Genomic DNA, 26,101 nt, shown 5'->3' with positions numbered 1-26,101 from the left:
TCTGGAAGGGCTGGACATTTTTAAATCTGCAGGTCCAGATGCCCTCTACCCAAGGGTGTTGAGGGAGCTGGCAGGGGTCATTGCAACCTTGGCCCAGCTGTATAAGCATTCATGGTCACCTGGCCAGGGGCTGGGGGATTGGAAACTAGCTAATGTGGTCCCCATTTTTAAGAAAGGAAGGAAGGAGGACCCAAGTTACTATAGGCCCATAAGCCTCACCTTGGTCCTCAGGAAGATCTTGGAGAAAATCATCAAGGAGCACATCTGTGGGAGGCCAGCAGGGGAGATCATGCTCAGGGGCAACCAGCATGGGTTCATCAAAGGCAGGTCCTGCCTGACCAACCTTTTATGACCTGGTAACTAAATCCTTGGATGATGGTGTCACCGTGGACGTAGTCTTTCTAGACTTTAAAAATGGACACTGTCTCTCACCCCATTCTCATTAATAAATTAAGCGACTGTGGCACTGATGCCTACACAGTTAGATGGGTAAAAAACTGGCTGATGGGGCGCACCCAGAGAGTAGTGGTGGATGGGTCGTACTCAACCTGGTGAGATGTGGAGCAGTGGGGTACCCTGGGGCTCAGTCCTTGGGCCCGCACTGTTCAACATCTTCATCAGCGACTTGACGAGGGGGTTGAGAGCATATTGTCCAAGTTTGCTGATGACACTAGGATGTGGGGCGAGGTGGACACGCTTGAAGGGAGAGAGAGGCTGCAACTAGATTTAGACACACTACAGAAGTGGGCAGATGAGAATAGGATGGGGTTCAATGTAGATAAATGCAGGGTGCTGCACCTCGGGAGAAGGAATCCACAGCATACATACAGGTTGGGGAGTTCCCCTGTTGAAAGCACAGAGGCGGAAAGGGATCTTGGAGTCATTGTTGACTCTAAGATGAACATGAGCCGCCAGTGCCAGACCACAGCCAGCGGTGGCCAGAATCTGGAACCAGCTTCCCAGGGAAGTGGTCCTTGCCCCTACCTTGGGCAAATTCAGAAAGAGGTTAGATGAACACCTGTCTGGGTTCTTGTGAACCCAGCATTCGTTTCTGCCTGTGGCAGGGGGTCAGGCTAGATGACCTGTTCAGGTCCCTCCTGACCCTAGCTACTACTACGACTACTACCACCACCACCATGAAAGCCTATACCCGCCCCTACTCCCACCCCGCAGTGGGAGGCATGGGTCCCCCTTGTCCCCTAGGAGTGTGCGCCACAGGAGCCACCGCCCACGAGCTGCCTGCTGCCTGTCCTGCACCCCACCGTGGCCCTGCAGCTGCACACTGTGGTTCCTGCACCCAAGCCCCATGCACTGCCAGCTGGGCAGCAGCCCCAGCCCCAGCCCTGCTCAGCTCCCTCCCTCCTTACGAGGGCCTCAATTTACCCCACTTCCCCCTGCCACTTACCTGTGGGAGCTGCTCTCCAGGCTGCCTGGGGCCACGTGCATGTACATGCATGTGGTGCCCCCTGTCTCACTGCCCTCCCTCCCAACCTCCCTAGCCTTCAGGAAGCTCATTGCAAAACTGCAAAATCCACAGGTTTCCTCAGTAAAATGGGAAATCCATGTTTGCCTTGGGTAAAAGGCAAAATCCGCAGTTTACTCCGCTTTTCCATGTTAAAAGGAAAACCTGGATCCCTGGTTATCAAGTAAGCACACCTCTCAGGCTGAAATATTTACATCAGGCTATAAAACTTCTTCACTAGTGCCCCAAGGGCAATTATCTTTCTACCCATCCCTCTCATTAGAATGATCTTCAATTAATTAATTTGCTCTCACAGTAATAAGAAGGTTGGGAGAGGATTTAGTCATAGTCCTATTCTCATGTCATAATTTATACACTTTGCGTCTTTACAGAAATGAGTCAGCACCTTAAGGCTACATTCCAGAACAGAGCCATAGGAGTTTAGAGAACAGAAAACAGAACCATTCATGGCCAAGATTCAGAGCAAGTGTTTATTCCAAGGAGAGGCAGATGTCTACAAGTAAATGCATTAAGAGCCCCTTGAGAGAGAAAGGAAAAAGGTCTTACAAATAAATCAAGAGGAAAACAACTTCACTGAGACCAGGCTTCACTCAAAGTTCAGGATGAGCACGTGTGTACACATGCACAAACACTCTGATTATGTTATGTAAGGGAATGGTGAAGTGAGCGGGAGAACACAGGGAAAACAGGGAGGAAAGGATGAGAAAACACAGGTGATCACCCCAATTTCAACCCTACACTACTTACGTTTGCAGCCTTCTGGTCCAAATCCAAAGTGGTTGACCTCACATCTCTCACAGCGCTGACCAGTGATGCCTGGCTGACATTCACACTGCCCGGTCTGTATGTCACACTGACCATTAGTGGAACCCAGTGCATGACAGTCACACCTGTTGACAGAGGCCATATTTCAGTGCAAGCAGTAAATGCAACAGGCTGCACATACGCACCAAATTCCATTCAAGGATCTCAAAAAGCCTTTATGAACATTAAGCTTTACACAACCCGTATGAAGTGCACATTGATGTCCCAGAATTATCAATGAGGAAAGCAAGGCGCATAGATTAACTGCATTGCACAACACTACAGTGAGTCAGCAACTCAACTAGGAGCAGAATCCAGACGTCCCAGCTACCAATTTTCCCGTAATCCCAAGACTGTTTTCTGTTTAAAACACATATTTACAGCTATTTGTAAATTATCTTTCTTATACAATTCTCATCTTATCTGTCCCTTAACTAATCCTCTCCTCCTGTCCAATCACCATGCATGTATAATCTAATCCATTTATAACAAACAAACTAGCATTAACATTAACTTTCCACCACCTGGAAAGCACAGAAATGTCATGACTGCCACAGCAGAGGTCAACCTCACCTCTCACAGCCCTGTCCACTCTGGAGGTTGTAAAAGCCAGGCTCACAGGCACTACAGTCCCTCTCTATGACATGTGGCAGGCACTCACACTGTCCAGTTACTTGACTGCAGCTTGTCTGTTGTTTCACCGTGCCATAACGATTACAACTGCAAGCTTCAAGAAAGCAGAATGTATTTGAAGAAATTAGTAGAGTACTGATGCTGCAAAAAGTACCCAACTGCAGTTCCCACATATCATACAGCACACCAGTGCATATCTCAAACAGCAGCTTTGGCACCACACACAGTGCATCCTCATTTTGTCAGATCTCTGGGTAAATTTACACCAACGCCATTTTAACAGGTCACAAACATCAGCATAGAATTAAATCTTTCACTTTATAGGAGGTCTGTATGCAATGCCATGATCTGAACTCTGGTATTTTCCCCACTTTTTTTTTTTTGTCAGACCAAGACAGACTACAAAAGAACAGGCACCTGAGATCATCCAATTACCCCAAAGGTATGCTGTAGAGATTAAGAGGCTGTGTCTGTAACTGATAAATCCATTGATTTTCCTGCATGAAAGGACAAAAGGCAGCACTTACCTTTGCACTTGCTCTCAGGGTTTGGAGCTAAGGGGTTCCCAAAGAACCCAACTTTGCAGCGGTCACAGTAGAAGCCAGCTGTGTTGTAGATGCATTTCAGGCATTCACCTGTTTGTCTGTTACAGTTTCCCACGGCATTGGGATCAACGTTGTCATTGCACTGGCAGAGACGGCAAGGCCTTCCAGCACCATATTCACTAAGAGGGTCTCCAAAATAGCCATCATCACATAACTCACACCTTTTACCTGGGGGCAGGATGAACACACAAGTTACATTAGGAAGCCATATATTAAAACCTAATTTGGATTCTCTTTACAGCCCTTTCTGATGATCTCTCGAGGTCCCTTCCAGCCCTGATGTCTATGAAATATAGCCCTTCTCATCTTGTTTCTTCATCTATTGTGATGTGACAAGAAAGTTATGGTGAGTTTGGAGCTCTCTTAAGGAAGAGTCTGCAGCAATCTTCATAAGTAAAGCTGCCTTTTGATTTTTAGTTAAATTACTATTTGAAACACTCTGATTCAGTCTTTTTGCAGTGATAACAATAAGATACTTGCAAAAAACTGTTAGTGTATTGTCCACTTGAAACTCCTAAAACCAAACAATTTTGGACATTTGTCTATACCTGTCAGGTGACTAGGAGTGCTTTTAGTGCCATTTACCTCTCTAGGCAATCACCAATGCAAAGCTCAGTTCCCCTGTCTTTCTACCCAGTGTCTGAACACTTTATCCCTCCCTAAAATTTCCTATGCAAAAGCCAAATACTTCACAAAGTCTTTAAGACTCATGAATGGTAATTCTCAGTAGTTACACTCTTTCAGACCCTTGAGAACTATGGTTTCTTTAAGAAGAAACCCAAAATACTGATTAGATAGAGAAGAGCTGTTTGCATCTCAGGAAACACTTTTATAGGTTTTTGTTCCCTCTCCCATCATGTCTCAAATCATAAGAGATGGTATATTTATGAGGGGTACACGAGGCACTGAAACATCATAGATTCAACAGTGACCGGTGTGAGAATGTCAGACATACCAGTTATAACTAAAGATAAGCCCAAATCAAAATCTGACTTAAGATCTCAACTTTACAGTTTTGGACAATAACTCTTTCAAGAATTTATTGCATGTACATGCACCTCCCACAAGCAGATCACTAAATTATTTTATTTAGTCAGGCACAGCAAATTTGGGCAAGAATTCAGAGCAAGTCTTAGCCCAGCTATGTGCTTACAAGCATTTATAGTTACCTGGTTCTTTTGACTGCTTTGTGTCAAGCATAAATTCAGCTCAAGATCTAAAGTAAAGTGCCCCTTTGAATTCTACGTGCTGATTGCATACACGAGAGGTTTTATTTGATGAGTTTAATTGCCTAACAATCAAAATAAAGAACCTGATGAAACACTTCTGTCTCAGGTTATTAAAAACACATTCTACAAATCAGCTCACTAGGCCTGATGATTCACTAAAGACTATGACTCCTAGGCAGAAAAAGCCTTCTGCAGTAAACTGTACACAACGTCTGCCAGGATAGCAGAGGGGAGATATGACCCCTATTTCTCTCTATATCAGAGCAGGAAGAATAGCAGCCCTTACTGACTCTTATAGGCTCCTATTTTCTGCCAAGACCCACCCCAGCATCATGTAAACAACAGTACTTTGTATCAGATGTTTGTATGCCTCACGTACCATACACATTTTCAGACTTTGCTTGAATTAAATCTCAGTTGTTTCTTCTTCAAGGAAGAACTGGCTTTTTGGAGTTCACAGCATTAAGCTTTGGAAAAACAGTGAACCCAATACCAGTTACAAACTATCTGCTAAGACGAAATACAGAACAAAAAGGTAGAAGCATTCAGTTCTGCTCATTTCACTTCACTAGTGGAAGCAGATCTATAGTAAAGCAGCTCTGAAAACCAGTGGGTTTCAGAAGCTCTGAATAGAGAACGTACCTGTGACACCAGAAGGACAATTCGTGCATACCACCTCTTTTGTCTTAGGCACTACGGCACAGGTTGAGCCTCCTGGACACGGACATGGCTGACAGTCAGAGGAAGTGCCTGCAGTTGCATCACCATAATATCCTTCACTGCACTTTTCACAGTGAGGACCTGCTGTGTTATGCCTGCAGTCACATGCACCTGTTTTTGTGGGAAGAAAAAAAAAACCATAGCAGGACATGTTTTCACTTTTCTCTAGTCATTGACACCACCATTATTTGAAAAGAAAATCCAGGAAATCTCCTACTGCTCCCCCCTATATACCAACTCCCATTTCTCCTCCTTACCAGTCTCTGGATCACATGTCTCACTGTGCCCATTACAGGTGCACAGTACACACGAACTGTATGGCCCAAGGCTAGGAGTCTCCCTCCTGTAACCTGGGGCACAGTGCTCACAAATTTGTCCTTCATATCCTGCTGGGCAGGTACAGCTCTCCACCCATGCTGCTGGGGCTCCAGGCCCTGGACGAGCGCTCACAATTGTGACATCATCCAGGTAGCCAGCATCTGGAAAGAGAAGGGTTTCATTACTCATACATTACAAACAGTACAAGACAAGCTAATCTACTTAAGGTCAGATGTAAGCCTGTTCATAGCACTAATTATGCAGTGTCAAAAGAGATGGATTCACTATCATTATGATAGGAAAGTTTGTAATTATTTAGGCTACAGAAGGATGCAAGGTAGCTCAGAGGAAGGGAACACACTCACACAAGCCACAAAATAGAGTGGACAGTCTCTTCTGCATGAGCTATGCAGGCACACAGCAATGACGTTTATGTATCAGCCTTTCTGCAATGCAGCTTCAGAAATTATAATTTGTATAAATATAGCCTGACAGTAAAAGTCCCACCTTTGTGGGTATTTCCAGACAGTTTCCATCCTTCCATAAGAGATACAAAGACCAAAACTTCCTGAATCTTTAATGCATCTGTAAAACTTGTATAATGGATCCTTCACCAGAAATGCACTATCATAGTAGCAGAAAAAAACTAAGGCATCCCTCTACCTGCTATCGTTTGGGTGTTTTGCCTCCAACTTCACCTTCCCTTGGTAATTTACTACGGAGATTAGGTGCAATTCCCCTTAGGCAGTGTTTTCTTTAAATACAGAGTGGTTGTTATGGTGTTTATATCAATGTAGGGGTGTTGGTATTGGTGCAGAAGTTCAAGCACTCCAAGAAGAACCCCAGGAGTCCTGGGACATTAGCAGCAACAGGAATGCTCAGAAGTCAAGCCCCTCTATACATTTCCTCTTCATTTCATAATCCATAAATTCCTTGAATGTAAACAGATTCTACTTAAAATTCTTGTAGCTTCCTGACCTTTACATTCACACACATTTTCATGCTATTTTACTGTGAATCCATTATGCACTAGTGTTTTAGTCACCAACATTTTATCTCTAACTATGACCTAGTCCCCAAAACCCTTCCTCTGTGGAACTTCTGCTGAAGCAAAACTGAAGTTCTACACATGAAGAGCTTTCAAGATCAGCCCATTCCCATTTAGAACACTCATCGTCCATTCTTTCATGACACATTACAAGTACCACAAAAGTGATATACATCTTTAATCTATACCAAGGGTGGGCAATTATTTCAGCTGGAGGGCCACTTAAGTTTTAGTGAACTCTCGAGGGCCATGCGCACAAAATCTTTTAGAGGATATCATTTTAACAAATTATAGATTTAAAAAAAATCATAGGCTAAAAATCAAGTCTCTAGTATAACACATTTTAATTTTTTTTTAATTTGTTCTGATTTATGTTTTTTGAGTAGTATATATAGAAATGACTTCATAATAGCTCAAAACAGTTTTAGTCTAGTATACTGTGTGCATGGAGGGGAGTTGGGGGGGTGCTGTGCTAGGTCAGAGGGGGGAGGAGGGGCAGGGGGCATGTACAGTGGGTGCGTGCAGCAGTGCTTGCCCAGGCAGTGCAGGGCTAGGTGTGGTCCGCCCCTAACCCCCTTCAGCTGTCCCCGTGGTGCTCTAAATGGGGCCAAGCCCTACCTGCTCCTACCCAGGGTAGCCCGCACTGTGCTCCTGCCCAGCTTCAACCCCAGCCAGTATGCACACCTTCCCAGTGGAGCTGTTCCCAGTGCAGCTGCAGCTGCTCAGGAAACTGCTCAGCTCCCACCTCCAGCAACTCCTCCTCCTGTCCCAGCTGCACCACTCTGGGCAGCAGGCAGCACAGGGAAGGACAGTGGCCATGGGGACACACGACAAGCATCACAAGCCCAGCCAGGCAGGGGGAAGCTGCAGTCTGCCACCTCCTGCCCCAGCACGTGTGGCTCCAGCTTCCAGTTGCATTCCACCTACTCTGCCTGCCTGCAGATGGCTGTTCATTATGCTAGGTGGGCAGAGTGCGTAAAAGGTGGACAGGAGCTGGAGGCCCACACACTGGGCCAGGAGTCACCTAGCTGCATCTTCCCTCCCCCCCGGGTGTGTGGTACCCAACACACATCCCCGTGACTGTACCCCTTCCCTGTGCTACCCGCTGCCCAGAGCAGCAGCAGGGGCCGGAGAAGGAGGAACTGAGCCGTTCCCCAGATGGCTACAGCCACACCGGGAGCAGCCCTCCTGGGAAGCTGTGTGCACTGGCTGGGGCCACGGCCAGGCACAGGGGGGAACATGATGCAGGCTGCCCCAGATGGGAGCAGATGGCACTCAGCTCCATGCTGAGCACTGCAGGGGCAACTGCAGGCCACATGCAATCAACTGGTGGGTGTCCACCCATGGGCTGGATCCAATCAGTTGGCAAGCCTTATCTAGCCTGCAGGCTGTATTTTGCCCACCCCATATTAAAAGATTCCTGCTGAGACTTTCTTCAAAACTCTAGAATGGGCCAAGTATGCTGCCAGATTTGTTACCAATTAAACCTCGCCTGTATTTTACAGAAGCAGGGGAGAAGACAGTGACTGTAATGGCATTTCCTCTCTAAGCCAGTGCAAAAAGTCCAGGAAGCTGAAATCACAAGAGATCAGCTCCTGTAATTTGTGGCCTCTGGACAAACTACTAGCCTTAGATATTTGTGACTGGTGCCTGCAACACAGCAGCCACTGTTACTCTGCAATAACAGATGGTTTGCACATCCTGTAATCTACTCCAAACCTCACCCCTATACCTACTTCTCTCACTGTACGTTCCACGGATCTTGATAGAAGTCAAGTTGTGAAGCAGTTTTTGAAACTCAAAAGAGGTAAGAGCTGGTCTCCATGGGTAATCTGTTGCCTCATGAAGTCTATGGAAAAGAATCAAGGTTATTTACATGATTCACAGCTTTCACACACCAAATAACTTTATACCTTTAACTGGCCCATTCCAGCAATTATATGGTGTTACAACATATTTAGCATATATTCACACACAACTGCTAACCAGTGAGCCCTCCGTTAATCTAATCTCAGTTACAAAACAAGTTCCAATTTAAAAGAGCAAATTCAGCACTGTTAGTTTTCTCACTGAATCCAATGTCTGCTCCATGTTAGATATCCCTTCCTTCCTCTTCCTTTCCATGTTACATGGAAAACTGGCTTACCTGAAGGTGTATTTCAGTGTGTTCTCACTGGGATAAGAGTTGCCCTGAGCAATAAGAGGCACAGACACTCTAAAGTCAGCCCCTTCAAGCACCAGGTCCTCTGCAGACAGACGGGTGTCCCTCCGATCTACTCTGAAGGAGAAGGTAAGGTTTTGACCATAACTCAAAACCTGGTTACCCAAGAACTTGCCTGGAACAGAATTATAAACCCTTATGATTAGAGACAGACAAGTTACAATGTGGCAATCTGGTGAATTTTAGAGGATCTCATCTCTGACACTACTTACCTGGTGCAACAAAATAGATAGGGAAATAGCTGTCTGAGGTAACTGAGATGTCCTGGGTCTCAGCACTCCACTGGAGTAATATTTCAGAGCCATCTCGTTGTTCAGCACGCCACTCATCCTCACCTGAAACCCAGATATACAAAAACCCTATAAAATGGATCATATCACACAGTGCATGTAGAATACTGCTCAGCAGTGCTGGAATTTTGACCCCAAATTTTATCCACTGGTGCTAAATGGCTTTAAAGTGTGTTAAACACTATTAGAAAGCCAAGGAACTCCTTTCCAGATAAGACCTAGAATTTTTTTAAGCGATGACTTCATACAAACTGCACCCAGTTCCACAGTAATTCTCAACCAGAGGCTACAGCATCCTGGAATGCCCTGAGATCCTTTCCAGGGTGCCCCAGTGTGCCATGCAATGTTAGCCCCATATGGAATGCACACGTAACTTGCAAGATATACCCAGAGTCTTCAAACAGGAATTCACTATGTAAAAACATTCTGACCTGCTGTGAGCTTTTTAAGTTCTTTGCAACAGAAAAATTGTACTATTTTTCCATTGTCAAAAAAATGAGTGAAAACAAAGCTGATATTTTCCAAGAGGTGCCCTGAATTTATCAAGGGGTGCCTAGAGTACAAAAAAGGTTGAAAAACACTGCACTATGAGCTAACTTCCAAACTCTGGTCTTCAACACACTTTACAACCAGATTTTTAAGTCTTCAACACACTTTAGAATTTTTTGTTGTTTACTACTTAATTTTAATTAAGTACATGCTCTCCAAACAATAGAAAAGTCTGTACTGGTATATGAAAACAAGACAGACTGTATGAGAAGCAAGTCTTCCCTTGCTACCAAAAAACACAACCTACATTTTACCAGTTAAACAGAATTCAAACCCTAAGAGTTTTATTCTTAAAATTTAGAATCCCAAACACTTGGCTGTGTTCTAAGGTTGAGAAAACACTTTCTCCCTTAAGTGTAGTATACCTGCATCTATAACATACATGTTAGTGGGTACATCTACATGTGCAACTAATGCAAAGCAATAAACTCTAGAGCTATTTGAGCCACAGTGAACTGCTCCCAGGCACATGCACCTGGAACAGCAGCAATTTGAGCTGGGGTGGAACAGGCCCCTGGCTGACTGGGATGACTGGGCACAATTTACACCTGCAGTCAGCATCTACACGTGCATTTCAATGCAGTAAATTACTCCATAGTAGGATAGTACTGTCCCTGACAGTACTATCTTATGGTGCCATTAATTTACTGTGCACCAATACTGACACACGTGTAGACAGTGATGCTTTATTGCAGAGCTAATTAATCTACTCCACAATAAATGCCTGCGTAGATGCACCGAGTGTTTCAAACCAAGATGATGAAAGTCAGACCCTCAGTTAACCACTTAAATAACAACATCTGATTTTTCAATGAGGCGTAGTATTTAAAGCACTTACTGATAGGGATAGGCCTTGAATTTCTGGAAAGGTAACCTTTTCTATATTTAGGTGCCACAGCACAGAGACAGTATTAGTTTTTAGACTCAAACCCATACCGCAGCCTTGTTAAAATCAAAGGAAGGTCAGGTTTTACCAAACTGGAAGTTGGAGGTGATGCTGTAGACACTGTAGCCAATGGCATTCGTGCAGACTGAGGAGTGTCCAAAACAGAAACAAGGGTTACAGCCCCTAGGATTTGCTGGATCCAGATTGAAAAACCCAGGTTTACATCTGAAGATGAGCAGGAGAAAGAAACTGAATTTTTCCACTGTTTTACAAACTCACAGGCATAGACCTAGAACATTCCACATTCAACAAAACAGCTGGAAGAGAATGAGGAAAAGCCATTTACCTCTCACAGTTGAATCCCTCCACATTGTCCTTGCAGGTACAGCGCCCTGTTTCAATGCTGCAGTCATCTGTGCTACCAGCAGTATTACAAGAACACGGCCTAAAACGGACAGGACAGTGAAGAAATAACACCCACCAAGGAATATGTACAGAAGCCGATGGAGAAAAAAGCTCATAGAAAATCCTCATGCTACTTGAACCTATAGATCAAGTAGTTTCTTCAACTTTTACTTCAATTACAGGCCAAGAATCCCTTACCTGCACCCAGCCTCTGAGAGAGAGTGGAACCCTGGCCGGCATCGATCACATTTATCACCCATTACACCAGATTTGCAGCTGCAGCGACCATAATTATCACACTGTGTGCTGAGGGAGCCTTGAAAATAGGGAGATAAGGGAACTGCATTAGCCTGTGATGTTTCAGATCAAACTGCTTGTTCAAGAAAGCTGTATGGGATGGCTGGGGAAAGGAAAGAGAAGAACAGTGAAGTATAGCTCCAAGGATGAGAAAAACAGCTTGCCAACAGCCTAGGGGCTGCAACTAGTTAACATAAAATTTCTTATGCCACCATGACAGCTCAAATAACATGCAGATATGCATCTGTGCATAATAAAACTACACCGACCTTGGAATCCTCCTTTGCCATTTTATTATTTATGCTTTTGCTCTCCTTTTTATACTGGGTTTTCTCCTTTATTCTTCTTCCATTCTCATTTTTCTCCTTGCAACTTTATTTCATCCTTTGCCTTATTATTTTCAGCACAGCACCTACAACCTTCTCAGTCTTGACACTATTTTGTCCAAGTCCCTGCTTTACATCTACTCACCTTATTTTCCCCTTAGCCTGGATATTCCCTAACCAGTTTCCTCCACATTCTGTTTTCTTCTTGGTTCTGAGACAGAATTCAAGGGCAAAATGTAACTTTATTGAGCTATGTCCAATGGTGGAATTCATGACCTGTACAGGACTCCAAATTAAGTCTCACATTTTTAGCAAGGGAATTTCTTAAAGCTACAGTCTATTCAAATACAATGAATGTAAACTTTAGTTTCTTTCCTTGGAGAAAGACAGAAATGAGAGTCAGTTTGTGAGGAGACCCGTAAAATATTAAGAAACAATTTTATACAGGGAAAGCTTTTTGAACCTATTGAAGAGAGGATGCTCTCTCCTGAGCATCTGCTTGGCTGGCAATCTGGAAAAATTTAGTGTTCTAGAGTTAACCAAGGGGTGAAAATAAAATTTAACACAGCATTTTATAAGAAAAGGAATGTGTTCTGCCTTGCACTTTACGCTCTACTGCAAAAACTGTAGTATAGCAAAGTGAAAAAGTCCTAGGAGGATCAAACTAGCCAGAATGGATAAGAACAAAACAGCTCACAAAACTTTTACTATATACAGGCAAAGTTCAAATCCTTTCAGCAATTCAGTCCATAATTATTTAGAAAATCACTATGCAGAGAAAAATATCACCCTGAATCAACCCACATACTTTTAAATATACAGTGAATAGGTCAAACACTTCAGTTTTAAGATATTACTCCTTTTGAAATTTACCCCTTTACATTTGTCCATTTCTCATCCCATGCCCCGCTTGCCATTAACATTGGGCAAAATCTGATCTCAACCTAAGTCCGTGGAAAGCCTGGGAGTGGTGGCAGAGGAAGATACGTACAGGCCTTCCTGGGTCAAAATGTTCTTGACTGTAAAACTCTCCTTCTGGAGTTGGAAAAGAGATAGGCCTAATACTGTCCTTCAATGGCTGATTTTAGTACATACTATGAGCACAGATTTATTTTGGCTGGTCTATTTTTAATCATCTCATCATACTTTAGTAACTGCTACCCTTTTATTTTTCCTTATTCCTCCTGTAGGGCTGGCCCATGTATGGTTTGGATGATGAACTTCACTACTCTTGGGTTTTTCTTGTGCCAGAACTTCATTCTCATTAAAAGATAATCTTGCCATGTATTTTGACTTTTCTTTAACAATGTTTTGGAAAAATCTTGTTTGGCTCACACTGTGCGGTGCTTAGCTACCCCACCACAAATGCCTTATTTAAACCTTTAATAAAACAAAGGATTAGAACTGATGATGATCTGGATACACACATCTTCAAGAATTCTAATGGACTACATTCACTTCATAGTTTCACCTACTAGGTGCGTGTGGGGGCATAGCATATCATGGTACAAAGCAAAAATTCATCTGGAATTCATCTGAAAAAAGCACCAACTGTTCAGGCATAGTATATGCTTAACATTTATGATCTGCACATTTTCTACAAAATATCAGACCTAAATAGACTCAAATTATGAGCAGATTTATTTCATATTTTCAAGTTCAAATATTACATCCCATACATTATATTTGATTAAAAGGTCAGTTTCAAAGTAGCTACAGATGTTTAAAGTGACAGGTGAAAATATTCTGCAAACCTACTTACCAACAGGGTTACAGTTACATGGGAGACATGCTTCCTCGCTTCCAAGGCGGTAGAAGTTTTCCCGGCACCTTTCACAGTTGGCCCCATCAGTGTTATCCAAGCAGCCTACACAATGGCCACCATGACCCGTAGAACGGTACAGCTCAGGATCAAAATAACATTCCTGAGACCGCCCATTGCAGTTACAGGCTGTGGGAAAGCCACAAGGTATAATTAGCCAATATTTTATCAAGATCTCCTACCTATAACAGACGGACATAGTGGGAGTGTCTACAAGTGCACTTTAAAGCACTTTAGTCTATTTTAATGCACATTAAAGCATCACTGAAAACACTGTGCTATGTAATGGCATTAAAACAAGCTAATGCCCATTAAAAGTAATTTAAAAACCATGCTCTTTAGTTAATGCACATTTTCCTAGCACCTCACAATGGAAGCACTTCAAGAGGGATGTGGAAAACCTAGACAGGGTCCAGAGGAGGGCTACTCTGATGGTGAGGGGCCTGCAGGTAAAGTCCTACAAGAAGAGTTTGAGGAACCTGGATCTCTTCAGCCTCCACAAGAAAAGGCTGAGAAGGATCTAGTGGCCGTCTACAAATTCGTTGGGGGGAGGGGGGGGGGGACAGCAAGGAAAAGGAGATGATCTGTCTATGAGGGCACTGCTTGGAGTTACTAGAAACAATGGCCACAAACTGACAGAGAGCAGATTCAGATCAGACATCAGGAACAACTTCTTTACCGTAAGGGTAACCAGAATTTAAAATGGGCTTCCAAGGGAGGTGGTGCTCTCCCTTACCTTGGAGATCTTTAAGAGAAGACTGGACAAGCACCTGGTTGGGGTCACCTGACACCAGTGCTCTTTCCTGCCCAGGGCAGGGGATTAGACTCAATGATCTACTAGGGTCCCTTCTGACCCTAAACATTTATGAAATCTATGAGGTACTAGATCTAATGGCACATTAACTAGAGTGTGTTAATGCACATGTAGACGCACCCACAAAATCTAATGGACCTGCTCCAGTAACAAACTGTAGGGGAGCTGGCAGGAGAGCAGTTGTATATGAGTATCATAAGTATATGAGGGCAATAATAAAAAATACACACACAACACCAACAGCATGTACAGCATCAGTCAGGGAGACTGTGAGCACTGGGAGAGGTAGAGAGGGCACAGATGCTAGAGATAAGCAAAGGCTTCGTCATCACAACCATGCGAAATCTAGATATCTATCATCTTATCCTCTCAACCATCAAAAGCACCAACATGAAATCAAAGCTTTTGGTTTCCTTTCGTTTAGTTGGTGGGAGGAGTTAACTTTTAGAAAACTAATGCTCCAGGGGAGATCAGTGCTCTCTGAGGCATGTCAGAAGGAAAACTAGCATTTTCCATTCTGCTTTCTCACCAGCTGAGTTAGTTTCTACTCTTCATGTTTCTCTCCCACACAATAATGCTGACCTCAGCCATACAAGCAGTATGAGAAGATAAAGGTGAGACCAGCCTTCCAGCTGTGAACTGTGAGAAAAGATTTTTTCCCCCATATGGAGCCAGATTACAAAATGTTTACATCTAGGGAAGTGAGGTAAAGCAAGACACTGTTTTAACTGAGCTGTCAGCTCAAGTCAGAGGACTTGTTATCCATATACTTTCAGACAAGAAGAAGGTTTTATTAGAAAAATCTTCCTCCTTAACTAAGCTATTAGAAACCATGGCTTAAGTTATAACAAAAGACCAGGCAAGGGAAATAGATTTGCAGCTGTAGAGATATACACTAGAAACACTGAATCTTTAAAGCAGACCAAGCCCAGAGGATGCCAGAAATCACCAAAGTAAGTTAGGAGATCAAGAATTCAAAATGCAAAGGGAAGATGCCACTGAGCTTGGCTTATCAAAAGGCCACGGCATTCATCATGATCTATAGCAGTAGTACTCAACCTTTTGTCCCCATGAGCTAGGTGAGTGGCATGGGGCCAGTCCAAGTGCAGGAATGGGCCCTGCACCTCCCTCAATCTAGTGAGTAAGGCCACAGCCTGCAGGGTTTCCCATGAACTCATGGGGAGTCCCCATGGGCCATAAGATTTGGCACCCAGGGCCATATCTGGTCCACAGACCAGGGGTTGAGCACCCCTGATCTATAGCATGCTAAACCATACTTGTTTTCAAAGTGCCCTATAAGCACTGTTCAGTATCATTTTCTCAAATGCCACAAATGCATGAAATAACTCTGCTCTTTGATAGGTATGAACAAACATTTCACAGGATCGTTAAAAACATTTTTCTGCTAAGGCCCAGAAAGCCTTCCAGTATAACTCTGCACTACATTTCCAGAAATCTTCTATTTCAAGGCAAGAGAGTCCACAGGCTCATCATTATTGTATCCAATAAGAATTCTTGAGCATTTCTGAGCTATTCTATGAGAGAGATCAGCACACAATTCCTTTAGTGGAAGATAACTTAAGGTGAACACTGGTGGGTGAGTCTGTGTGCGCTCTGCAACCGAATATACTATAATAGACAGTGCTCTAGGTCAGGGACCTGAAGTTTCTGGACAGCATTTACCACAGTTGTCCTTTGATCCTTAATGGGACCTCTAAGCATTAACACAACACAAATAATAAATGACAACACCATACCTGCATGAATGAGTTTCATTACTAAAGGGTCTTCAAGTTCTGGATAATCAAATAGTAAGGGTCCACCAACAGAGATTTTGAGGGCTGATAGCTGATTTTTAAGGAGGCATACTGGCTGATACCAATCTGAGTATCTGATGTGCAGCTCTTCAGCTTGAAGAGCTCCGTGTAGCTGGCAAGTCTGGTGTGGTCGAAGTGGAGGGAAGGGGTGTGGGGGTGGGGCAGATGAGGCCCCTGTGTCAAGGGAGGGAATGAGGCTGGGGCTGACCAGCCAGGGTGGGAAGGGGAGTGGGACACAGCCACAAGTGGCTTGTTCAGGGAGCTGGGGGTGGGGGAGGAGGGAAGAAGGGGTGTGCCCCCCTGGATCTGTGCGGGGCAGGCTGCAGCTGCGGGCTGGAGCCAGGACCAGCACAGGACGGAGGCATGGTCTGTCGGGCGGGTGGGGGCGGCGCACACTAAGGTGGAGGTGGCTCCAACTGCTGCATGCAGCGTGTCTGGTGCTCGTCTGGAGGCTCTGGCCATTGCTCCTGCCACTTGCGCAGGAGAGCATGGGGGAGTGGAGGGAGGCCCAGATCTGCCCAACTGGGAAGAGCCTGGGCCCAGTCTGCCCCGCACAATCCAGGGGCACATGCCTCCCCTGCACCCTCCCAGGCAAGCAGCTGCCAGACAAGCATGGGACAAGTTGCACAGAGCAGTGGGACCTGCCCCCACCCCTTCCAATGACCCCCACAACAAGCTGCACCTCTGTCCCGTGCCCACCCTGACCCCAGCTGGGCAGCCCCTTCCCCGGCGCCACCCCCACACCCTCCTTCACCGCAGGGGCCTTGATCTGCCTTCTGATGCCCCTCCCCTCTCCTCTTCCACCACACCAGACTTACCATCTGCACGCAGCACTCCACGTTGCTTGCTCTGCTCCTCACTACCTACATGCTGAGCTGCGCTGTGCGTATGCACGGGCATTTTTTGGACAAATGATTGGCTACATCAGGCCAATTTTCGGTACAGAAAATATTCTTTATATCAGTGCCATTCTGATATCAGACCAATGTACTGGTGCATCTCTATCAAATGGAATACGTCTTTTCAATTTTAGTGCTCCCTCCCAGTCAGAGGTATAACCCAGGAGTCTGGTCCTTATTCTCTAGAAGTTTGGGTTTTCACTATGGCTAGAGCTTTGCTGGAAATGATTCTCTTATTCAAATTAATATTTGAGGCCACCTGTTTTTCATTTGGAAACTGCTCACAACATCAGAGACCATAGCGGGAGCTGGGGAAGGGAGCAGGGGAAGAGGCAGGAACAAGGACTTTGAGAGCAGAGGGAAGGAGGCAGGCCCGAACAACACTACCATGCTAGGGCTCCAAAACAATCACTGTGGCAAACTCTGCAGTGGTGGGTGGGGAGTGATCCAGCACCTCTCCTAACTTAGCACCCAGGACAAATGCCATTCTTACCCACACTAGTTAGTTACACTACTGAGTGGAGAGTCAAGTGATCCCAAGTCATTTGGGTGCTTTTGAAAATCCAACCTATGACTTACTGCGTTATGTATTTTCACTCTGAGTAACGCACATTTGCAAGTTGTTTAAAATGCAAAGTCTAGTGTGGACAAAACGTGACAAAATTTGGAAAAAACTGGAGCTCACCAAGAGGCAGCAAAGGTAAGAAATGAAACTTCGTAACATTAAAAATGTACTGTATGGCTGTCCATTCCAGTCTGCCAAAGGCAGCAGTCCAGGTCAAAAAGAGTTCTCTTGAACACAGCCACTTACGCAAGCATTCACTGGCACTTTCTGCTGTTGCTCTTCTCCATGGCCGGTCATTGTAGAAAGGAAGGCACTTCTCACAGTCTACCCCAAATGTATTGTGTTTGCAGACACAAGACAGCTTCCCAAACTCATTCTTCATACACTCGCTTGCATGGCCATTACATTTACACCTAAATAATAGTAGAAATGAAAAACAGTGTATTAACTTCTACCATAATACATCATGAACTCGACAGAGCTGGGCAACTCAAAGCAGGCTTAGTATCCAGATCATTGAGACTTATGTTTATGGGATTTCTCCTCAATCATGTCCTAGTGGTATTAAGATCTAAGCAAAGTGCTCCATGCTTTCTGGAAAAAGCAAATCCAAGTTTTGTGGGAAGCCCATCTGGAAATTCTGTGGCAGCTTCAGGTAAATAAAAAAAATGCTGAATAGCAGACTGAGTATGAAAATGACCACTACAACCGTCCCGATATCTTCTGTGCTGTCAATTGTCTTATTAAATCAATTTAGTTTATGGTAGTGGTTTTCAATGTTTTTAGACTGAAGTCACCTTTTGTTAGGCTCAAGGCACCTCTCAAAAAAATGCCAGCTCTTAGTTTTCACTCATTTTTTGAATATGGAAGTAGTAATAGTGCAATTCTTCTGCTGCGAAGAACTCAGAATTCTTTTGACACTGCTGATTCTTATTTGGGTTTATCTTGTGAATCGTGTAGTTTTTTGCACCCTTTGGGTAGATATGATTTCATAGACTTAATAGTTTTAATATTGTATCTCGCATTTAAATGGATCTCAAGGCACCTCAGGCTGCCACAGCACCCTGGTTAAGAACCACTGGTTTATGGTGCTCCCTGTTTCCATTTGCTGGAAGATTCTGTTTGTACTTGTACACCCACATGTGAACACACAGCACTGTAAAAAACTGTCTGTGGGCAGCTCATAGTTGGAGAGAGCTTTCAGATCTCAAAGAACAATTAGGAGGCTGTTTTGTAATCAATAGATTGGTGAAGCTTTCAATACTGGGGCCAAAATGGACGTCTCATACTCCTCCTCATGAGCAGGGAGAGGGGAAGTAAAACTGTGGGAGGGCCTTAAACTAATACATTTCCCCTACCCTACAGCTTTTACTGAATTCAACAAAAATGGCTAAGCACGACAGCTGCATGTTTCTGCTGTAAGCAATAGTTAGTGCTGATATCTAAATTCCAAAGTTAATACCCTGCAGATGACAGTTCACATCTATAAAATTAAACTATTTGAAGGCAACCACTTACTGATTTCACTTGTGCTTTTAAGGTTTTATTTGGGGGAAAATAGTGTAGAGTCTGCAAAACATTCCTGCACCAAAAGGGGTATGGCAATAAATATCTGCCATTGTTGCAGAAGAGATATGGTCCTGCTTAGGGGAGATTCATTTCAGAGGTACAAAGACAAGATACCTTCTGTTTGCATGTTAATAGCTATTTCTCTCTGGATTGTTTTAATGCTTTTTGACTTGAAGGACAAGGAACAAACTCCACCCCCCTCCCGCCAAGCTTTGTTTTAAGGCTTGTTCCCTTCCTTCCCTACAGTTTCCAACAACATTAGTTTATGCATGTTAAGCCATTAGAAATTGTATGCAACTAATTCTGAAACACTTCAAACACTTAGTGTTTGCTAGCAGTGCTTACAGACTTCTTAAGACATTCTGTTGTGTTTCTACTTTAAGGCTTTAGGAACCGAAAACTAAACATCCACTGGGGGAAAAAAACATTAGTCTAATTAAAAGTAGCCCTATAATCAAAATTATGCCAGTACTAAGGCTCTAGTAGTAATTTACTCACCTGCCACCTACAGCAAAATCAGAAATTGCATAATAATAAGACTTGAGCACTTTTGGGTCATTAAAAACTTCATCTCCAAAGGTGTTCAGGCGATTAAGGGACACTCTGATGTCAGTAGCCGTCACCCATTCCTAAAAGAGAGACAAACCTCAGCAGGATGAGACTTAAATACCAAGAAAAAGCTCAAATGCACTTTCACATTCTGATGATTAGGATGAGTATTCCCATAGAACAGAGTTATGCTAAAAGTCACTTATGACTACACTTAATCTCTGCTCAATGATTTTTCTCTCCTTACCACCTAAAATTGCTTCTTCTCTGTCCTGAAACTCTACCATTTCCTTTCAGCTCAAATGTTTTTCTTCAGATTAGGATTTTGTAAATTCCAAACAAATACATTTCCTAGTTCCTCTTTATTAATTCTGTATACTTTACCTTGTCCCCTCCATGTCTGGGAAATAAGGGGTATTACTTTCTTTCAAAAAAGAACACAGTACAAACTTGTATGACTGCAAATGGCACAAATCTAACCAACTGCAGTTCCCCTGCAAAGCAGCATGGCAAGAATGGAAAGCAAATCTAGGCTAGACTAATTCGCAGCCAAACACCCTGAGATACAAGTACAGAGGCAGACAGATATGCACATATCTGATGAGAGAGGGAGAGGAAGAAAAACAGACAAGTCAATCTGACTTAGAACATAAGAGCTTTTCATAATATTTATATAGCATCTTTAATACCACATCCTATCTTCCTCTAGCCTCTGCCAATGAATGCAATCTGCCCCCAAACTTCACATTAGCTTTTCCTAGAAAATGTTAGTTGGTCTCTAATAGAGGGGTGGGCAATTATTTCAGCTAGAAGGCAGCTTAATGAGTTTTGGTGAGCTGTTAGAGACCACAAGGGTAGCTTTGACAGGTGCCCTGCCCCCTGGTTGTTACTTTGGGACAGGAAGTCCTGCCCCTCGCCACTGGAAGTCCCTCCCCTTGCCCCAGAAGTACTCGGGGGGGGGATGCATCTTGGAACTGGAAAAAAACCCCAAATCATATACTTTAAAAATCAAACATCTATTACAACATTTTAAATTTTACTTCAAAAAATATTTTGTCTTGATTTATGTGCATTTACATAGTACATATAGAAACAATTGCATAATAGCTCAAAATACAGTCTTACTCATATATGTTATGTGTGGGGGTGTAAGGGGGTGTATGTGGGAGGGTGGTTGGGGAGTGGGGTGTGTGGGTGGTAGAGACTATTTATGTGTGGGTATAGCAGACTGTGGGTCTGGAGTGGGGGTTGTGGAGGGCTGTGGATGTGTGTTGGGGGTATGGTCAGGCTGGGGTGCATGGGAGGGTATGGATGAGTGCATGGGGTGTACGTGGGGCAGGGTCCTCAGAGTGTGCAAGTCCCCAGAGCTGCATGTGGTGACAGCAAGTGAGGCCAGCCCCACCAAGCCCCATTGTTCGCAGCTTCCACACTTCCACCCGAGTTCCTGGCCACACGTGGTGGCAGCCTGCAGGGCCAGGCCAACCCAAACCCAGAGAGCACAGCTCCCACTGGGCCAGCCCAGCCCAGTTTTATATCATGTGACTCCCCGTGCTCCTGACTCCCTTTCTCCCAGCAGGAGTCCCTGGCCCATGGCCTGGCAGGGCCTTACCTGAATCCCCACTCTGGTAGGGAGGGAGGACTGGGAAACAGCCACAGGGTTGCCAGGCAAAAGCTTCTTGTCTCTAGCACCCATTGGCTTGGGGCTGGGGGCGGGTGAGGCCAGGCTCAGATGGGGTCGGTTGATTAGATGGGCAGCTGAGCTTGATAATTCGTTTGGCTTATAGAGGAGCTCTGCAAGCTGGATGGAATCACCTGGCAGGCCAGATCCAGACTGTGGGCTGTATTTTGCCCACCTCTGCTCAAATCACTTGTTTTCTAGCATTTCTAATACAGTTCTCTTGCAAGTGTTGCATGAAAGTAATCTGCATGAAAATGCATTGATATGCTATTGCTCCACAGCTGTCACTCTTTAAGCAGTGCAATAAAGATACTCACATAACTGCAAGCACAAGTAAGAGTGTATGGAAATTCATGCATAGACAACTATTCCTAAGTTCTGAGAAGGGATGCTGCAGTACATCTATTCACAGAAAGTGAATCTGATTATTTCTCAAGACATCAGTACCAGGTTATTCACTCTCTCATAAGCCTTATTAATCCTTTTGAGCAACAATCTCTTAAAGTATTCTCTGCGAGAACCAGTTGCATGAGCTTGCTGAACTGTTTTTCTTTCACTGAAAAAGTTTCTCTCCCCTTCCCCCTTCCCCTTTTATCCTTTACTTGTATAACTGAGAACTAGATCCTTCTTTTCCTTCCTGCTGCTGGATACCAAATGGGTCACACACATATGGAAAGGTCATCAAAACTTGCTCTGTGTTCACATTGCTCTGCACTTTACAGAATTTTCAAGCAAAATGGAGGGGAAAGAATTTGAGAGTATGCTGATTGTAGCTGAAAAAGGAAGCAGGCAGGCACTATGGAAAACATTGTTTTATTTCTCTTTGTTAAAGTTGTCTGGACATGTCATCAAGAAATGGAATGGGGAATAATTAACAAACTAGATAAACATCAGTGCTACCTGCTACCTCTAGAGGGTATCAGTAACAAAACCTTGCAGATACTAAAATTAAAACTTAACAGAAATCCATATAATTTAGTCTCTTATTTCTTAGAATAAATAAAGAATTATTTGGATACTTATTTAATTTATTTAGCTATAGGGGAACATATTACAGCAACAATCAAGGACAATTTGAACATAACATTCCGCTTTTCTGTAGTTTGTTCAGAATTTACCTAAGTGCATATGGCAAGTTTTTTCATTTATAATTATATTCCTCAATTCTCTCTCTGAACCACTACCGTGTGCCCTGCATCTCAGTCCTAAGCTCACCAGTATATTGACTGGCATGGACCCAGTTTCAAGCAGGTTTCCACAGCACACAAAAGACACATTTGCATGCCTCTTAAGCATCCCCATCCACATACCTGTAACACAGGACTGTTATCAAAGTTGTAGGCACTGGGTCGCCCCTCCAATGTTGAAAAAGCCACATTACCCCCCGTGAGAGGAGAGATGTCACTGAACTCATCTGTGCAGAGTGCCTGCTGCTCATCCTCCCCAGTCCGGATAAACCCTCTGTTAATTTTCTGATATGTATTTTCACAGGAACCGCTATAATACTGGTAAGGTATCCATGGCCCATCCTCCTTTGTGCGCTTGTAGATGGCAAAGCTCTCAGGCCGACTGGTATGAAACTTCAGGCGCACATATGTAATGTCAAAGGCCTTTCCTGTGGTCAAAACATATTAAAAACACTGGTTAACGAAAAAGGGGAAAGTATTTATACTTTGTTCTGCTCTCCTAATTAAGGTGTTACCCAATCTTGTTGGTATAGTTCAATATAATTAAGACATTTTCCAGCAAAGCTCTGGTGCAAATTTCCTGCATAAACTTTTAGAGTAGCAGAAATACAATAAGAGACAAGTTCCTTGTCCAAATTAGACTCTGAAGGATACATCAGTTACTTGAGATTTTTTTTGTTAAATTTCTGAACATTTATTTAGGATGCTATAGTAAATTTATGAGACACTGTACACCAAGGCACTTATGACTTCTAGATGTGAAGTTTAGTAGGGTCAGCACAAATTCTAAAAATTGTGTGCTAAAAATCCTAAATTTCTCTAAATGAATCCTCTAGCTCAGATATGTTTCAGGAGTGTAGGTTGTAGCCGTGTTGGTCTACGGACATAAGCAGACAAGGTTTTTTGGGTAAATGTTGAGCTGTAAGAACAAGGATGTCTTCTGGTTTGGAATTCCAAACGTATTGCTACCAAACTACTGAGTCCAAAGTAAGAAACTGGCCTCACAAAACACATCTTTGCAACAGCCAGAAACTTAAAAACTTGGGAGCTTTCAGAAATAGGATGTTTTTAAAATGTGTTTAGAAAAAAATGAGGTCAATATTTCCACCTGTTTTTGGAGGAGAAGCTGAAAGAAAAAGATACTCCCTTCACCACAGAAATGAACGTAAAAATCTGCCTACCCCACATTTATGCTCTTGTACAACATTCATCATGTTAAACTCTCTTTCAGGATGTTTACGTTATTTCTGGCAACAAAGACTCAAACTTAGGCAAAGAAGTTGCTATAAAGCCCACCTATAGTTATGCTCTAGGTTCAAAAAGAACGTAGATTCACCATACAGCTACTACCTGCCTGTCCACCACATGAACAGTTACTCTATTATGTAGAATCTGGAGGTCCTACCTCCATGAACTAATGGTTCATGTGCATTCAAGAACCAGGTCTTGTCTTACTTAATTACTTCTCAATTTTCTAGCATTTCATCTATGAATATGTGAAGTTGTGCATCAGGGAAGGGGGAGGAAAGGTGTGGAACACTGTGACCAGGAATAGGCGTTCACTTCTACCAGTGGAAATTTTTGGTCATTACAGTATGGTGTAAAAAGGTGCAGGGGGCAGCTGTTCTTGCACCTCCTGGAACCCAGAAGCTGCTGCTTGCTTCCCAACACCACCTCAAGCTGGAAACTCCAGTTTAAAGAGAAGGGGAAGCATCAAGAAGCTGCTCCTCTCATCCCCTTGAGATGGGGAAGGGTGGGAGCAGCTGTCCCCTGAACCTTCTCCACTGGGATGACCCCAGTCTGGGGAAAACAGAAGAGCCCTTCCTCATTGCTCAACTCCTCCTAGAACCCAGAGATAACAAACAGCAACTGTCCCCCCCCCATTTCCACAGACTGGAGTCACTGTGGTCTCAGAAGGCATAGGGAGCATTTCCCTACTGCTCAACTCCCCCCCTGCTTGACTCCTGGGGATAGGAGAGAAGTGTACAGGCATTCATTCTCCTGGCAGTAACTTTTCCTGGGTTAGAGATGGATTATTTTTCTTCTTTTACAATCACCTTTTTCTTTCTGGGAGAAACTGTGTGAATGCCTGTAGACTTCTATCAGGAGAGCTGCAATTCTCCCAGTACAAATGTTAATACCTGTATGTGGCCTCTATGAACCTAAAAGTGAACAATTATAGCGCAAAAATAATCGTATAGTGCAGTGGTTTTCAGGTGGGTTTTCATGAGCCCTTCTACGGGTGTTATAACATGGTGCTGCCAGGAGAAATACCCCAAGTGACTCCTACAGAGGTGGACTGAAAATCAACTGTGGCTGGAACTCATATTCTTTCTGCAGTCCCTCCTGGTCTAAACGCCACACACTCCTTCCAGAAACAGAGGTGTGCCAGGCATGTAGGACTGTCCTGCATCCCTCTATATTTCTGGGACAAGCAGGCGGGTCAGATCAGGAAGGACTATGGCAAGAGGGTATATTCTGGCTACAGCCCTTTGCACTGCCCATCCAGAGGGGTCAGGCTGGGCTACAGCAGTCCTTTACACTGTTTGACTGGAGGAGCTGAGGAAACCCAAGTTAGGTAGGACCTTCCTTTTCCCCTGGGCATAGGGGAGTTGTGCCTAGGGTATAACACTCAATTATGCTTCTGCTCATGCCTCCTTTCGAGTTATCAGAAAACCCCAATACAGGCAGGAGCACATGGGAAGAGCCTGGTCGAGAACCACCAAGGTAAACTAAGACAGTATAACAGTGGTTCTCAACTGAGGGTGCCATCAAACTCGGAAAAGTTGCGGAGCGGTGACTCTAAAAAGTTGGAAAACCACTGCTACACATACCAAAGCCCTCTACTTCCTATGCAGGTAGAGAATCAGGAGCAGCAAGGAACCTTTTTGGCTAGATATGGAGCCTTCTTTCACTCTTTTATGACAACCCTTACTATTAGAGGTGCACTGATACACTGGTCCCCTGTTGTATCAGCACAGATACAAGGAAAATTGACTTAATTGGCAATCTGCTTTTTTTGGCTGATGTGGCTGATAACATTACTGATAAATGCCCCGTGCAACCACATAGCCACAACACAGCATACATGTGGCCAGGAGTGTAGCCTGGCAGCTTGGAAAACAGCGTCCAGCTGGTAAGTCAGTTGTGGGGGAAGGGGTAGGGGAGGGGTATAGGGTAGAGATCGAGGTCCCCATGGTGAGGGAGGGAGTGGAGCTGGGGCAGGTGCTGCCCAGCTGGAGTGGGACAGTGTGGGATTGAGCCGTGAGTGGCTCATTGAGAGGGAGGCGGGGGTGGGGGAGAGGGAGGGACAGCAGCTATGCGCACCCCAGGAAGGCAGGGCTGGGGCCAGGGCTGTGCTCAGGGCAGACGGCGCTGGGAGGGAGG

The 26,101-nt window shown here is 44.2% G+C and overlaps 1 protein-coding gene across 1 annotated transcript in view; it reads right to left on the bottom strand.

Annotated features, from left to right (window-relative positions):
• LAMC1 (laminin subunit gamma 1) overlaps positions 1-26,101 on the bottom strand; it is a 144,531-nt gene that overhangs the window by 18,122 nt on the left and 100,308 nt on the right. Inside the window, exons 2-16 of the mRNA XM_019530966.1 lie at positions 22,838-23,142; positions 19,799-19,929; positions 17,978-18,144; positions 13,577-13,765; positions 11,390-11,507; positions 11,133-11,231; positions 10,875-11,011; positions 9,274-9,396; positions 8,987-9,176; positions 8,577-8,689; positions 5,732-5,953; positions 5,397-5,585; positions 3,448-3,693; positions 2,861-3,014; positions 2,231-2,373 (exon numbers count right to left, since the gene is read on the bottom strand). Of these exons, the coding sequence (XP_019386511.1) occupies positions 2,231-2,373; positions 2,861-3,014; positions 3,448-3,693; positions 5,397-5,585; positions 5,732-5,953; positions 8,577-8,689; positions 8,987-9,176; positions 9,274-9,396; positions 10,875-11,011; positions 11,133-11,231; positions 11,390-11,507; positions 13,577-13,765; positions 17,978-18,144; positions 19,799-19,929; positions 22,838-23,142 (2,526 nt within the window). The remainder of the gene's footprint in view (positions 1-2,230; positions 2,374-2,860; positions 3,015-3,447; positions 3,694-5,396; positions 5,586-5,731; positions 5,954-8,576; positions 8,690-8,986; positions 9,177-9,273; positions 9,397-10,874; positions 11,012-11,132; positions 11,232-11,389; positions 11,508-13,576; positions 13,766-17,977; positions 18,145-19,798; positions 19,930-22,837; positions 23,143-26,101) is intronic.

This window comes from Crocodylus porosus, unplaced genomic scaffold, assembly GCF_001723895.1.
Source record: "Crocodylus porosus isolate Cpor-Errol unplaced genomic scaffold, CroPor_comp1, whole genome shotgun sequence".
In the NCBI taxonomy this organism is placed as follows: domain Eukaryota; kingdom Metazoa; phylum Chordata; order Crocodylia; family Crocodylidae; genus Crocodylus; species Crocodylus porosus.
The sequence above is the reverse complement of the archived record's forward strand: the minus strand, read 5'-3'. Positions and strand labels throughout refer to the sequence as shown.